The sequence below is a fragment of the Chiloscyllium punctatum genome, chromosome 9 (genome assembly GCF_047496795.1).
Source record: "Chiloscyllium punctatum isolate Juve2018m chromosome 9, sChiPun1.3, whole genome shotgun sequence".
Classification (NCBI taxonomy): Eukaryota; Metazoa; Chordata; class Chondrichthyes; order Orectolobiformes; family Hemiscylliidae; genus Chiloscyllium; species Chiloscyllium punctatum.
In genome coordinates this window covers 60,152,033-60,167,695 of record NC_092747.1, presented here as the reverse complement: position 1 = coordinate 60,167,695, position 15,663 = coordinate 60,152,033, and the positions used below count along the sequence as shown (strand labels likewise).

The following is a 15,663-nucleotide window of genomic DNA, read 5'->3' as shown; positions in this document are numbered from 1 at the left end:
ATTTTATATTCCCACAGTATAATCTCCACAGTCTCTTGTACCACATCAGATATTAGTTTGGTGCGTTAGATCTTGAATACATCAGTAGAAAAGGGACTATTTTTGTTACTTCAATAAGTTTCACGTGCTGTGGTACGACATTTTTAGCTAATCAGAACCATTCAACTCTCCCATCACGATACAGATAGTTGGGTAATTTGGTCTAAATCTAACAACAGGTAAACTAAAAGGACTCAGCGATCTTCACAATGATGAAGCAAAATGCAAAATGCGCAGTATGTTACACAATTATATGTTATGCAGAGTTTGGGTGTTATGTTTACTTACATTGGAGGCTTGAGTGCAACTCTGTAGTTTAGACTCAGATTTCCAATTTAAGGAAGGTAAAGGTAACGAGGATTTGTTAGGTGAAACAGTATCATTGCCTCCTCCAGCAGTGATGTTGTTTTCATCAGGGTACTTCTGATTAGAAATGCCAGGTAATGGTGAAATAAAGGGATGAATTATTTTTTCTGTCCCATTTGTTTGTTTGGATAACCTATATTAGGATAACAACAAAAGGAAAAAGTGGAATCACAATACCGGTGTATAAGACAACAATAACATTAAAGAACTATTTGTTGTTTATCCTAACTACCTAGCTTTTGCTTTTTGTACACTAGATATTAAGGGTAAAAATTCCATTGAGTTTGGAGTGCATACGTGCTGCACTTGTATAAAAGAGATACACTTAGCGTGTATTGGGCCATTTTCTGAAAGTGTCTGAGGAGGAAAGAATGGGAAATCTATAGCAAGCACTTAAACCTATTGGTACAGCTTATGAAAGTATATTTTGTTCTTCTCTTTATGAAAATGTTAGTTTTTTTTATTTCTGCACATTTCATACAAGGAGTGAGGACACGCTGGGAGGAGAGAGGCGATTATGCTTCTTCAGAAACAATACTGAAAATTATTCTCAGAGGAGTGTTGTCAGGGGTAGATAACATATTTAGTTTGAGGAGCACTGCTTCCTCACTCTATAAAGAACTCATCAGTCAGGGTTGCATTGAGAGATGGGAGAGATGAAGTTTCTATTGGTTGAGGTCTTCCTCTCAAATGAATGGAAATAACAATGAGAATATTTACTGGAATATAATAAAGGTATTGCAGAAACCTCCAAGATAATTTGCATGGGACCCATAGGGGGTGGAACGACATGGGCTATGGATAGAATTGCAGCAGAAATGCACAAGGCGGCTAGCAAGGCCTATTTTGACATCTGGAGCAACCACTGCATCTTTTATACATTTGCCAGTTATGTAAAGAGTATCTCACTAGGCAGCAGTGAGTTGCCAATTCAGGGAGATTATTCGTTAAACATCCTATTAATACCACAATTTGCCTTATTAGTATTCAGAATATTAATATTCAAATTGGATGTGAGGGACCCCGTAGGGTGGGATAGATGGTTAATGATGTATGTTTGGTAAGAGACGATAAGAAAATTTGCTGAGCCTTGTGAGGATTTTAAGAACTTGATGCAATTTGTACATAGCCATAAAATTGTATGGTTCAGACCTTAGAATGTAATATCATATTGTAGTTATGATGACCACTAAAAAAACTGTAAGCTGAAGGAATGCTGTCCATTTCTGTTCATAAATCTACCGCTGTGATCTCGTTATAGACCAGTTTCATTTTGTCTTAAATCCGAGATCTCAGATATTTATTAATGGATTGAGGCCCCAAAGTTCATGAATTAAATGAAAATAATTTTAATATTCAAACATCAAATATCATGAACACTAATAACTATCAATTTTATTGGCAGTTGTGTAAAAGATATTAAAAATACCACTTCAACGAATGCAGATGCTTAGACTGTAAGCTGAATGTCCTCGCTCAATTTTCATTCCACACCCATTTCGACAATATTCATTGCTGACTGGGAAATGAACAATAGATTTGGGCCATCAAGAAGTTAATTGTACGGGGATGTAGATTGTATGTCTGATTCGATTTCAAAAGCTTTTTAAAATTTAGAATATCCTGATTGCAAAGTCAAGAACAATGCTTTCAACCAGAGCTTGTTTGAAATTCTGTGGGTTGACAAAAGAAAATTTAAATCTCTTCTTAACTGCAGGAATCCAAGTGAGCTGAACTTCTCAGGATTTGGAGATGCCGGTGTTGGACTGGGGTGTACAAAGTTAAAAATCACACAACACCAGGTTATAGTCCAACAGGTTTGCCTAGTTGATAGCCTAGCTGAGAATATCTGACCACATTCGACTTACTGCCCCAGCAGGTTTAGAATGTGTCAGAAATTTGACGATTAACCAATTGGTCTGAACACTGAGTCAAAGATTTATGTAAGGGTCGAGAACTCTTGGCCCTTCTGCTTATTTCTGGCAAGATTCTCCCTTAAAATCTTCTCTAACATTCCATGGTTACAGACATCTCACTTAACATAGGCATCGTTAGGGTTTAAGTGTAGCCACTTAAAGTGAAAACACTCCTAGCTCTCGTATCCTTTATCTCTGGAATTTTGTGTCTAAAACTCTCTTTTTCTTCTCACCTTGTCTATCCATAGAAGTTCTGTTTACTGTTAGGAATCCTTCAGTTAATATAGATTTTAACTCTTGATGCCTTTACCCAGAATTTCAAATGAAATATGAAAGCAATTTTTCTTATTCTGCACCCAGATTATTCTAAACTCAATATTACCTGCTTGAAACAGATTACACACATTCAGTCTGCCTCTCCCTTTAAATTAACTCGCACAGCCTTTTTCAATTGTTGATTGCTTTTCTGGGAGCATAGGTACACTGTATTTTAATTATTTCCACTGTGGATGTCCGACATTATTTCCTCAGAAAAGTCAAGGAATTTTATTATGCAGGATTTTCCCTTAATCAAATATTACCTCTGTTGAGAATTAAGAATAGTTGGCTCCTGTTTAACAATATAAATGATGATAAGGTCACATAACAACACCTACTCATTGATAACAATAGCTTTTTGATTTGATGCAGAACAGTTGTCAGTAGAGGGTAGTCCCACAATAAAATGTTTGTTGTCAAAATGTTTTTTTTTACTTTTCTTGTCAGCATTTCTGTTTTCACACTGCAAAAATACACAATGGAAGAAGTTATTACAGAAGCTTGTAATTAAATACCAAATATTTCATTACTACTTCACAGAGAAAATACTGAAGTACCAAAATGGAGGACATAACCCATCCAGTCTCTTCAGGTTTTTATTTCCATTTGGGCAATCTGGTCTCACTGATTGGCCTGATAATTCCATACATTTTAATATTCTGCACCTTTAAGAAACTTATTGAATGAATCACTAATAAAAAAAAAAGGATTCTCCTTTAACAAGCAATTTTGTGGTGGAAATAAATAATTTTGGTAATGTATGAGACATATATGCTTTGAAGCTCAGCTCTGCATCAAAAAGAACTGTTGAGGTTGGGCACAATCAAATCAAACAAGAGCAAGAGAGGGTGAGAGAATTGATGGCATGATGTGCAACATTTTGACAGAGGTTGCAAAACATTATTTAGATCTTCTTAATCCTCAGGTGGAGGAAATGTTAACTCATCCAACTCTTGATAACAGGCAGATAGCTGAACAATCTGGATGTCAAATGCAGTTCTATCTAATCACTTATCACCTCAGTCTCAGATATTCGTCCTTTTCTCAGCTCCATTGCCACAGTTGTCCCCAATTCTTCCTTTAATTCCAATTGACCTGAAGACTATATTTGGTCTCGACTCTGTATGCAATACTATGGGCAATGGACTGGTCATATAAGTTGAAACTGAAGACAACTGTCAGGTAAATGGTGCAGAAGAAGGATTTGGGAATGCCATCTTGGGGGATACCATTAATGCATGCAGAGCACCAGCCCAGGGGCCCCCCTTCACGCCCCCCCAACTTCTGCCTTTGTTCAGGTAGATCCTTGAAAGTGGTCTGTCCATTTGTATCTGATTGTCCATGCCAGCCATTCTTTTGCATGGGCAATTAGCTATTGGGGTAAATTGAGGTTTTAACAATGAGCCTTTAAATGATGTACTTAGATGTTGGTTGCTAATTTCAACACCTGTCAACCCATTGGATCATGGGAGTTAGCTTGGAGGTGACTAGGAAAATGGTAGCCTAGTCAGCCATGTTATTCCATGTGCTCCCAGACTGGGAACGCACCCAACGAGGGCATGAAATATCAGCCTTATATCTTACTTGAGTCTTTGTAGTGGAGGAGAAAGTGAGGACTGCAGATACGGGAGAAACATCTCTGGAACACATGCCCAAACAACCCCACCACCCTGTGGCCAACTACTTCAACTCCGTCTCCGCCAAAGACATGCAAGTCTTGGGCCTCCACCACCACCAAATCCAATCCACCCGAAGCCTGGAGGAAGAACTCCTCATCTTCTGCCTTGAGACCCTCCAACCACACAGCATCAATGTTGATTTCACCACTTTCCTCATGTCACTTGCCCCCACCTCATCCCATATCCAACTCTCCAACTCAGCACCACCCTCTTGAACTGTCCTACCTGTCCATCTTCCTTCCCACCTATCTGCTCCACCCTCCCCTCTGATCTATCACTATCATCCCCCACCCAAATCTGCCTATCACCTTCCCAGCTACCTCCCCCCAGCCCCACTCCCACCTCCCTATTTATCTCTTAGTGCCTCCCCACCATCCCCCACTTTTCTGATTAAAGGACTTATGCTCGAAACATCGATTCTCCTTCTCCTTGGATGCTGCCTGACCTGCTGTGCTTTTCCAGCACCACACTGTTCAACTCCTTGTCATACAGGAATGGACAATGAGCAAATTTTGACTCAGTGGCTACTTCACGTACAGGTCCTTGGGGGTATGATGACCAACATTCTGATGAACATGGTCAAACTTTTGCTGACATTGTTGGCTCATAGTAGTGAGTGTGCTGATAGAAGTAGCATACTTCAGGACATTGGAACTGACGACCTTATATTGCCAAGACATACCAAAGGTGTAACCGAGACACCAAAACTGGAAACTGTTCACCTTTTCACCTGCCTTGAAAACGTTGTCCAGGTCTTGCTATCGCAGCAGACTGCACAAAGGTCCCAGATGTGGTAGAATCACGGTTTGGTGTCTTTGGTCAGGTTGTTGTTGTGCCACAGTCTCTGACTCAGCTTATACATGACTCTTGCAGCTTTTCAAATGCACTAATTGATTTCAGCATCAGGTAATAGATTGCTGGTGATTGTGGAACCTAGATTTGTGAAGCTATCAATAACCAATGATATTATGCTGTCAATGCTGGTTGATGGGGTCCTAGCAACATCTTGGACCAACAATGCATCTAAGACACCAAAGCTGAAAAATGTTCACCTTAAAATCAGTCTTACCACAATTAAGAACTCTTAATTACAGTCCATCTTATCCCTATTGCCTTAAACCTTCCAGAATTATTGTAATTATTGTCAAAATGCTCCCCCTCTGTCACATTCTCCATTGCTTCATTAGCTTCATTCTCAAAAATTAGGTCCAGTACCTGACCCTGTTTTATAGGATGTATTGTAGGAGGTGATAGTTTAGTGGTATTATTGCTAGACTGTTAATCCAGATAACATTCTGGGGATCGGAACTCAAACCCCACCATGGCAGATGGTAGAATTTGAATTCAGTAAAAATCTGGAATTAAGAATCTAGTGATGACCAAAAATACATTGCTGATTGTCAGAAAAAACCCATCTGGTTCATTAATGACCTTCAGGGAAGGAAACTGCCATCCTTATCTGGTCTAGCCTACATTTGACTCCAGACCCAAAGCAATGTAGTTGATTCTTAACACCACTCTAGGCAATTAGGAATGGGCAATAAATGCTACTTAGCCAGTGACACCCTCATCCCGTGAATGAATAAAGTAAAAAAAAATTATGAACTGACTTAAAAAGCTGTCCTGGACACATTTGAATAATTCTGCTCCTTTTAAGATGTTCACACATTGTCAAATAATCACACATTCATCTAGCACTCAAGACGTATTGCCTGACATTCACAAACTGCACCTCACTTTCACACACCTTCCAAAGATGCCACCTGAAACCCAATGCTGTAACCCCGACATGTCTCAAGCTACTCGCCTGTGGCAAGCATATCAGCCAAACAAAATGTAACATCGTCATTGGCATTCTGGCTTTTCCCCTGAAGTGACTCATCATAGTAGGGATCAAATTAAAACCAGGTGGAGCAGTCACATTTTCATCCATTAAACCTGACAGAGAAGGTGATGCTCCAAATCATGGCGCTGTCTATGACAGAGCTTGAAGCATCTTACAGAAATAATCAAACATTGTTCCACATTTTGGTGCGTAATTGTTGGCAAAAGCCCTGTGCTTTATAACTCTCATCCCAAGAACCCTCTTTATAAATCTCCCCAAAACATATGTTTTCAACTAAGCTATAAGTCACCCCTCCTTAGTTTCTCCTTATATCTTGTTATATATAGAATTACTGGATTAGCCATTCAGAGGCTGGGACTAATGATCCAGTAGAACAAAGTTTGGGAGAAGATTTGTAGCTCAGGTGCTTGTTGTTGTGGTTCTGTTCGCCGAGCTGGGAATTTGTCTTGCAATCACACAGACCAAGTCCTAAACAATGAAAGCAACCACCCCAACACACACAAACGAAGTTGCGTCAGGACACTATTCAAAAGGGCCACAACACACTGCAGCACACCAGAACTACAAAAAGTGGAAGAGGAACACCTATACAAAGTATTCGCCAAAAACGGATACCCTCGCAATTTCATCAGCAGATGCCTAAGGGAGAGACAACGGAACGAGGACATGCCGCAACCCAAAGGACTAGCCACACTACCATACATCAGGAGCATTTCTGAACTGACAGCCAGACTACTGCGACCACTAGGACTCATAACAGCACACAAACCAACAGCCACGCTCAGACAACAACTCACCAGAACAAAGGACCCGATACCCAACATAAGCAAAACTAATGTAGTGTACAAAATCCCATGCAAGGACTGCAGAAAACACTACATCGGACAAACAGGAAGACAGTTAACGATCCGTGTACACGAACACCAACTAGCCACGAAACGACACAACCAGCTATCCTTAGTAGCCACACACACAGAAGACAAGCAACATGAATTTGACTGGGACAACACTATCATTATAGGGCAAGCCAAACAGAGAACAGCCAGGGAATTCCTAGAGGCATGGCACTCATCCACAGACTCTATCAACAAACACATCGACCTGGACCCAATATACCGGCCACTGCAACGGACAGCTGGAACTGACAACCGGAAGCGGCAGATTCAAACCACTACAAATGCCGGAGGAAAGATCACAGAAGGGCTTCACAGGAGGCTCCCAAGTACTGAGGATGTCACCTAGACAGGGGACGAAACGTTTGCAAGACAAATTCCCAGCTCGGCGAACAGAATCACAACAACGATCCAGTAGAACATTAGTTTAAATGCCACTGTGGCAAATTTTTTAAAAAATTAAAAATTGGTATTTGTAAAAATGACCATGAAACTGTCAAAATGTGAGAAATATATAAACGGTTTGCTGATGTCTTTCATCGGAAAATGTGATATTCTTACCTGCTCTACCCTCCGTTTGACTCTCATCTCACAATAAAAGTTGCACAATCGTATCAAATCAATGTCTAAAGACAAGGCTCAGGGAACAAGTGCCAACATTGCCAATGATAAAAAAGAACTCTTTATAAAAGTTTTAAAATAGATATATGATTTATTGTATTACCTGCTATCCCGACTCAAGAACTTTATTTTATTTAATGGCATCCAGTACTCTGTCTGAATTAGGTAAATTATGTGGAAGTCAAAGTATATCCAGAGAGCTATGTTGATAAATGGAACTAAGGCAATTAAACAATAGGACAATGATTGTTATATCAATTAAGAGGAAAACTGATTATATTATTTTCCTAAAATAAACACATCCTGCAAGTTTGCTGAGCACTCCGTCCAAATATAGTTCCATGCATCAAGAGTGAGTTATTGGGGAAAGAAGCATTCTGGATAACTTACGAGTTGCTGTATAGTTGGTTAATTGAGTGAAATGAACCTCCTTGTTGTTGTAAGTAGATTACTTTGAAAGGGGGCTCATAGGAATTTCTGAAATTTTCCATTTTGACTGTTTTGTGTTGAGAAAGATGGGCTTCACACCATTTCTGCCTCCTTTATCCACTAGCAGATTACAAGCTACACATCAAATGATTTTTTTTTCTCTCATTTATAAATAATTAGGCATGGACATACCTTGCGTTTTCTTACTGATCTTGTTGATAGTTTCTCCCTTGAGGAACTGCTACCTTTATTGACACTGATGTTGCAAATCCCCTCAGCAACGTTTTTTTGGGTTAGCGACTCTTTGGATAACTGTCCAGGAATTCGTGATAAAAGTTTCAAGTCTATTTTTACCCAGAGAGACTTGAGTTCCTCATTGTCTCCACTGTCTTTTAAAGATGAAAGTTGTTCATTTCGACCAAAAGGAACTAAAGCAAACAGTTGCCCTTCTGAGTCATTGTTTGATTCATTAATAGTCCCAGTAACAGAGTTGACAGCACTACAGCTCCTGACTCGGCTGAGAGTGTTGCTGCAATCATGAACTTTGTGGCTGTCTTGTGAAGCAGAAGTTGATGGATATTTGGTTTGAAGACACACTTTATTGTCAGAATCCAGTCTTGAGTCTGATGAGGTTGAGGATGATAAACATTCAGCGCCAACAAATTCTGTAGATTTAGATACATTTTTATCAAGTTCCCTGTGCTTCATTGTCTCCAGTTCTCTTTTTGACCCTATTTTGTTGGAAGTGGATTTGATTTTGTCCTGTTTAAATGTACTTAAGTCCTGGCTTCCTCCTTCATTACACATCATTCTTTGGTTCTCTGAGTTCAGCAAACTGAGATCATCTTCAATTGACATTTTCACTATCTTCTTGGACTGCTCTTTGCCCAATATATTGCTTTCAGAGGCAGATTCATTATCAGTCAGTAACATTTGTTTACCATGTACAGTTTTGTGAGCCATTCTAGGCCTTTGTTTTTTTCCATTAAGAGTTTGATTTTCTTGGTCTTTGAAATCTGTTTGACAGAGTAAAGGAGTTTTCACCCTGTTTTGGTTCCCATTCTGTTGTAACTGATAGTTGCTGAGCCCATACTTGCCATTTTTGCTCACAGTGGTGGTGTCATTTTCCTCTGTGTTCACTTTGTTTAACCATTTGTTAAGTTGCCACTTGCTATTTGAGGTCTGGCCCAACTGGAAACAAGAGCAAATTTAATACAATCTTTCAAAACAATAAATTATTTATGAAAGTTCATTATTGTTGTGAGATTGAGCCTATAATTAACTGAAAGTATTACATAATAGTATTGGTTAGGAAAACTTGTATAAATGAATTGTTCGATCTTAACACTGTGATAATCAGCATAGTTAGGTAAAATCTCTAAAATTAGCTTGGAATAAACTCCCAATGGCAATGTACATTACGATAATACAACTACAATACCAGTATGAAATAAATCATTTATTGCACTTTAGCCATTCTATAAGATTAGATCAACTGCCTGTTGTTATACACTGTTGCTGAATGCAAGTTTGGTAAATAAAGATATGGGAATATATTGTAATGGTTAATTATAGAGTCATAGAGTCATATAGCATGGAAACAGACCCTTCAGTCCAAACCATGCTGACCATAATCCCAAACTAAGCTAGTCCCACCTACCTGTGCTTGTTCCATATTACCCCAAACATTTTTTATTTATGCACTTATCTAAATGACTTCATTTTTCTAACTGTACCCGCTTTCACCACTTCCTCTGGAAGTTTGTTCCACACATGAACCACTCTGTGTAAAAAAAAATTGCCCCTCACGACCTTTATAAATCTTACTCTTCTCACCTTAAAAACATGCCCCCTCGTCTTGAAATCCTCTACCCTAGGGAAAAGACACCTGCCATCCACTTATCTATACCCCTCATGATTTTGTAAACCTCTGAAAAGTTAATTGGGTTTAAATATCTCATTGCATTGACAGTAACTGAAATATATTTAGTTTAAAGAAAAAAAATGGTGTAGCACTTGTCACTCTTTTGATCCTATGGTATTATTTGTTGCCTTTCACACCATATGGTATTTAGAAATATTTTCCTACCTCAGAAGTAGTGACATGTGAAGGTATTGTGCTACTGGTGTCATTTGAGCAAATTCCAACCTCAGAGTCAGATTCTGAACTGCTTTCTGACTCACTGGAACTGTTTGCTTCATCACTGTAATGACCTAAAGCTGTGCCTTGAGTCTGTTGCATTGGATTACTGTAAGAAAGCATAGGTTACAAATTAAGCCTTATCTCCTTCCAACAGTTGTATCCAGCTGGGATTGTTATTACTTTTGTAATGCTGAGGATTAGTTTCAGTTTCATAGAAACCATATAAGGTCAAAATTCTGATTCTAGTACTTCTGGAGGATACAATCTATTTGAGTTTGACACTTAGTCCAAGGATGTTTAGAAGGCTATTGGAATGGGAATAGAATTTAATGAACTGCTTGAGTAGCAGAGCATTCTCATGGCAGGGTGGCACAATGGCACAGTGGTTAGCGCTGATGCCTCACAGCTCCAGGGTCCCAGGTTCAATTCCAACCTCAGGCGACTGTGTGGAGTTTGTACATTGTGGGTTTCCTTCAGGTGCTCCGGTTTCCTCCTACACTCCAAAGATGTGCAGGCCAGGTGAATTGGCCATGTTAAATTGCTCACAGTGTTAGTTGCATTAGTCAGAGGGAAATGGGTCTCTGTGGGTTACCCTTCGGAGGGTTGGTTTGGGCTAAAGGGCCTGTTTCCACACTGTAGGTAATCTAAGATAAAAGTTCTCAAAATATTTTATGGTTACAATCTGGGAATGGAATTCCACTGAAAGGAATTCCACTGGCATGCACACATCCAGCAGCCAGGCCCTCAAATGAAGTTTACTAGTTATTAGACAGTATAAATTAATATTGTTGATAATATAAATGAGGTTGGTAAGTGAGACTGCATCCTAAGTTAACATGCACAATTTTTAAGCCATCAAAATAGGGAGTGTTTTGCCTGCCGATTCAGTGCTATGCTTGACTTTTCTTCCCTCTGATGAGTTGCTCTGCTACATGCATTTATCCCTCCAATTTCAGAGTCTGTCCATAAACCAATTTCTTTTGCAACATTATAATTTAACCATTTTAAGTTGTCCTTTTGGAATCATGATCTATGAACAGACATCATCTTTGGTATTGTCTCCTTATACATTCTATTGATTCAATCTTGTGTCAAGTGTTATTATAATGGGGCTAACTTTATCCCTTGCAGTCAATGTGAATAGGCATGTGTGTTTTCAAAATAGGATCAGCATCCCTCCCTCAGACTAAGTGCTATGTTTACATCTGTTGTTAAGTTAACATTTGGATTTTGAAGTTATTTGAATACATAGCTGGGAACACTGTTCACCAATGCATAGTACAGCTCCAGAAGAGGTCAGAAGTGGTATGTTAATTAAAAGTTATAAATGTTTCTGTGTGGCCAGAGGAGCTCTCCTGTTTCCCCATGGCTCTAGTATTCCTCTGATCTGAGGGTGACCAGCCACAGGGTCTAATTTTAATTTATTTTGTTCGCAGGCTTGTGGGGAAGGTGGAGGGGTGGAGGTACACTCCTGCATTGGGGTGACATCTCTCAAAGTTGGAGGTAAAGGAGGTAGAAAACCTCCTTTTCAGACTTCCTGGTAAGGCCACTACATCTCGAGCAATGTCTGGCAGAGCACAGACCACTCAAGCTGGTCTCTTCCCAATGATTTTTAAAAATGATTTAAAGGCCCCTGTCATTATAGCACCCTGATCTGCATTGAAATTGGCCATGTTTCTGAAGGACCCAATAAAAACAATTACAGGGAATAGCACAGTGGCTCACAGTGCCAGGGACCCTCGTTCATTTCCACCCTTGGATGACTGTCTGTGTGGAGTCTGCACATTCTCCTCATGTCTGCAGGAGTTTTCTCCCACAGTCCAAAGATGTATAGGTTAGGTGGATTGGCCATGCTGAATTGTCCATGGTGTCTAGGGAGTAAGCAGGCTAGGTGGATTACTCATAAAGAGTTATACGCATTGAGTAGGGGACTGGGGCTGGTTCTGGGTGGGCTGCTGTTTGGACAGTCAGTGTGGACTCGATGGGCTGAATGGCCTGTTTCCAAACAGTAGGGAGTCTATGAAAGTTAACATAAATCCTTGGTTTTGAAAAATATATCATATTTTTAAAAAGATAAAAAAACCTTCACAATTACATTAAATACATTAGAAATCGAAAATGAATCTTTCTGTAATTGCATTCAGATTTCAGAATGGTTCAGGATAGTTAAGAAGTAGAAGCAGAAAATGCTGGAAATACTCAACAGGTCAGGCATCACTTCGGGACAGAGAAACAATAAGAACCAAGATAATGACAAATCATCAGATGAAACTCAAGGCAGAATTTTCCCAGTGTCTGAGCAATATGGCTTTCTTGCGGTCAAGAAAAAAAAAGTCAGATTCCCCCCCTTAAGATTTCATGGGCTAGATGAGAATCTCACCAGTGAGCAGTGGGGAGCCAATTTGCAGACATTAACACCTCATTATTACCAAACTCATCTTATTTATATGCAGATTGCTATTTTCCAAGACATTGGGTATACGCCACCAATTCCTGACTTGAATGTCAGAGAGGGTACCTGACGGCTGCAGCTCGATGACATTTCCTATGGGTTTCATTCCTGACCAGCATTGCTCAGTATCTCAGGCACACTACATGGATAACAACCACCTGCCTCTCTATTCATAGAAGCTGGCATCAGCAAAGCACCAGCTTCAACAAGCATCATCATACATCTCAGATTAATTTGTAATACAGTTTAGAACTTCACTTCAGCACTTTGGTGTTCACCAACACCTTGCATTGCCATATTGCTATCAGGCAACTTTGCACAAAGGGACAGTCACCCACCTCATACATCAGAATGTGATGCATTCCTAAGTTATTTCTTAAAGCTCACTCACTTTGTGTGTACTTGGATGCTCGCAGCATCTCTGCCTTGTCTTTTAATGTATTGCTGCTTCATTCAGAACTTGAAGGCTCACAGTAAATCTTTCTTGTCTTGCCTCGCCTTTCAGAACTGGGACACAGCCAGATAGAGTACAGTTTACCAGCATTTACGAGTCAAGGGAGTAGCGCTTTGATATGCAGCACCATAATATATCAGCATTTGGCTGCAAACACATTGTATATGCTTCAACCAAATGGCCAATTCTGCAAATTAAAGGGGAGTGGTTTTGAGTTCAGTTAATAAGGATTATGGCCATTCAATGGGTCCTGCCATAGTTCACCATGTTCTGATCTCAGTTAACACTAATCAGTCAGGAAGCTGTACTGATACCAATCAGGGATCTGGCCTATCCTCAGATGGGTTGTTCCTCTAAGTCAATTTGTAGGTGGGCCATGGAGAGTCCTAAGAGCTTATCTTCTAAACATTAACAAGGGTTATCAAAGACAGTGCTGTGTTGGGGAAGTCAAGTGTGGGATTTCGACCTAATATGCTGGATTACAGAGTGGTGGCACAGTCTCATTGGTTAGCACAGCTGCTTCACAGTGCCAGCGATCTCGGTTTGAAACCACAGTCAGGCGACTGTCTCTGTGGAGTTTGCACATTCTCCCCATGTATGTGTGGGCATCCTCTGGGTGCTTCAGTTTCTTTCCACAATCCAAAGAGTGGAACCAGAGTGGGCAGAGAAACTTTGTTTTGCTTTACCTATGGTGGCAGGCTGTATTTGAGGGCAATATAAAGCCCTTGAAAGGATATTTGTATTAATCAGGCATGTACAGAGTTGAGAATACAGACATCCACAATCACAATCACAATATAGATTATAAAAACCTGGCCATCAGCAATCCTGACACTGTCATTGATCATGATAAATTAACCCTCATCATCTATGTGAAGCAAAAGTGATCATGGGCAACTTTTAAATTTTCACCTGGGGTTGACAATTCCCAAACACATTCCAAGGTTTCAATGGCACAACCTTTTACAATCAACTGTAAATTGATTAGAACATGCTGTTATAATCAAATAGCCTTTCTTGGATAATGCAGTGGTTGGGGGAAAGGTATCAATAATCCCAACACATTTATAATTTCCTCCTGTATTTATGCAAATTGGCTTGTGATGCACACATCTGGACAATGTCTATTATGTACATGCTTTCCATGGCTCTCCTGTTGAAGGTCTCCAGGCCCTATTCTGTTGAGAACTCTGATAAACGCTCAGGTCTGTGAATGCGGTGACTGCTGCTTGTTTACATTACTTAGGATCTGTTTTGTTTCTAATATCCCCCACATAGTCATTGAAGCTAACCCCAATGGAACCAACCACATCAGATGGTCAGTGATTATCATCACTGTGGTCACAATTCAGTAAAGGCCCACAGAAACTAAGGAGGAACAAAGGATTCAGCAAGCCCAGAACCAGCCGTAACTCCAGGAGACGCCAAAAGGCTGTCACAGGAAGAAGTCCCAGCAGAAGGCTTCCTCAAGATGCAGAGTAGGTTCAGGAGGGAAGCAGAAGGAGGCTCTAGAGGGTGACAGTTTACACAGGTAACTCTTCAAACATGGTTGCTGACTCTGTTAACCATCTCCTAATGGAGGCCAAGTGTAGATACAATGCAACACATTCTTACCCCACTGTGGACATGGCAATAGGTCACCTCAGGATGATTTTCTGATGCTTTGATCTGTCTGGAGGGCCTTGCAGTACACTCCAGACATATAGAGTTTCCTGCATTATCCTTGCATACAGTGCTCTGAACACAGGAGCAGGCAAAAGAGATGTGATGAATCCTGAAAGCTCAGAGATCAAGGAAAAGGATGAAGACATTGCTTGGAAGAAATATCGCCTTTGCCAATGATACAGTAGTGTAAAATTGACAGCCACTTACAATAAATCTGAATTGCTTAAAGGCATCATTAACTGACTGTGAAATTGTTGATGTTTAAACAGCCTCTGTTTCATCCCAAAATGATGTGCAATTTTCTAAGTTTGCTCTTTCTTTGACTTTCCTGTTATTTAATAAAGGTTGACATGTGTGGAGTTTGCACGTTCTCCCCGTGTCTGCGTGGGTTTCCTCCAGGTGCTCCGGTTTCCTCCCACACTCCAAAGATGTGCAGGTCAGGTGAATTGGCCATGCTAAATTGTCCGTAGTGTTAGGTAAGGGGTAGATGTAGATGTAGGGGTATGGGTGGGTTACGCTTCGGCGGGGCGGTGTGGACTTGTTGGGCCGAAGGGCCTGTTTCCACACTGTAAGTAATCTAATCTAATCTAATCTAATCTAATCTAATCTAATCTAATCTAATGACATACTGATTGAAGGCTTGCAAATATCCGATGCTCCTACATTCAACAATGGCAACATGCAATATCAAAATGGGCCTCAGGGAAAGAGTAGCAATTCTTCTGATATGGTTGTAACCTTGTATGGTGCTTAGTAAAGGTAGCTTCTGAACTTTCTGTCTTGTAGCTCCAGATAAAATGTTAGTCAATCAGACAGGTGATGATTGAAAGTTTCAATGTTCT

At 40.1% G+C, this 15,663-nt stretch overlaps 1 protein-coding gene across 7 annotated transcripts in view; it reads right to left on the bottom strand.

The window, feature by feature from the left end:
* The window catches only part of aff3 (AF4/FMR2 family, member 3), a 152,704-nt gene that overhangs the window by 41,401 nt on the left and 95,640 nt on the right, over window positions 1-15,663 (bottom strand). For 6 of the 7 annotated variants that reach the window (XM_072577637.1, XM_072577641.1, XM_072577640.1 and 3 more), the window contains 4 exons: window positions 10,197-10,356; window positions 8,300-9,298; window positions 2,978-3,102; window positions 328-538 (listed from right to left, as the gene is read on the bottom strand). In XM_072577637.1, coding sequence (XP_072433738.1) covers window positions 328-538; window positions 2,978-3,102; window positions 8,300-9,298; window positions 10,197-10,356 — 1,495 coding nt within the window. Of the gene's footprint in view, window positions 1-327; window positions 539-2,977; window positions 3,103-8,299; window positions 9,299-10,196; window positions 10,357-14,770; window positions 14,846-15,663 lie in introns of those variants that run through there. The other variant, XM_072577642.1, reaches the window with a different exon arrangement.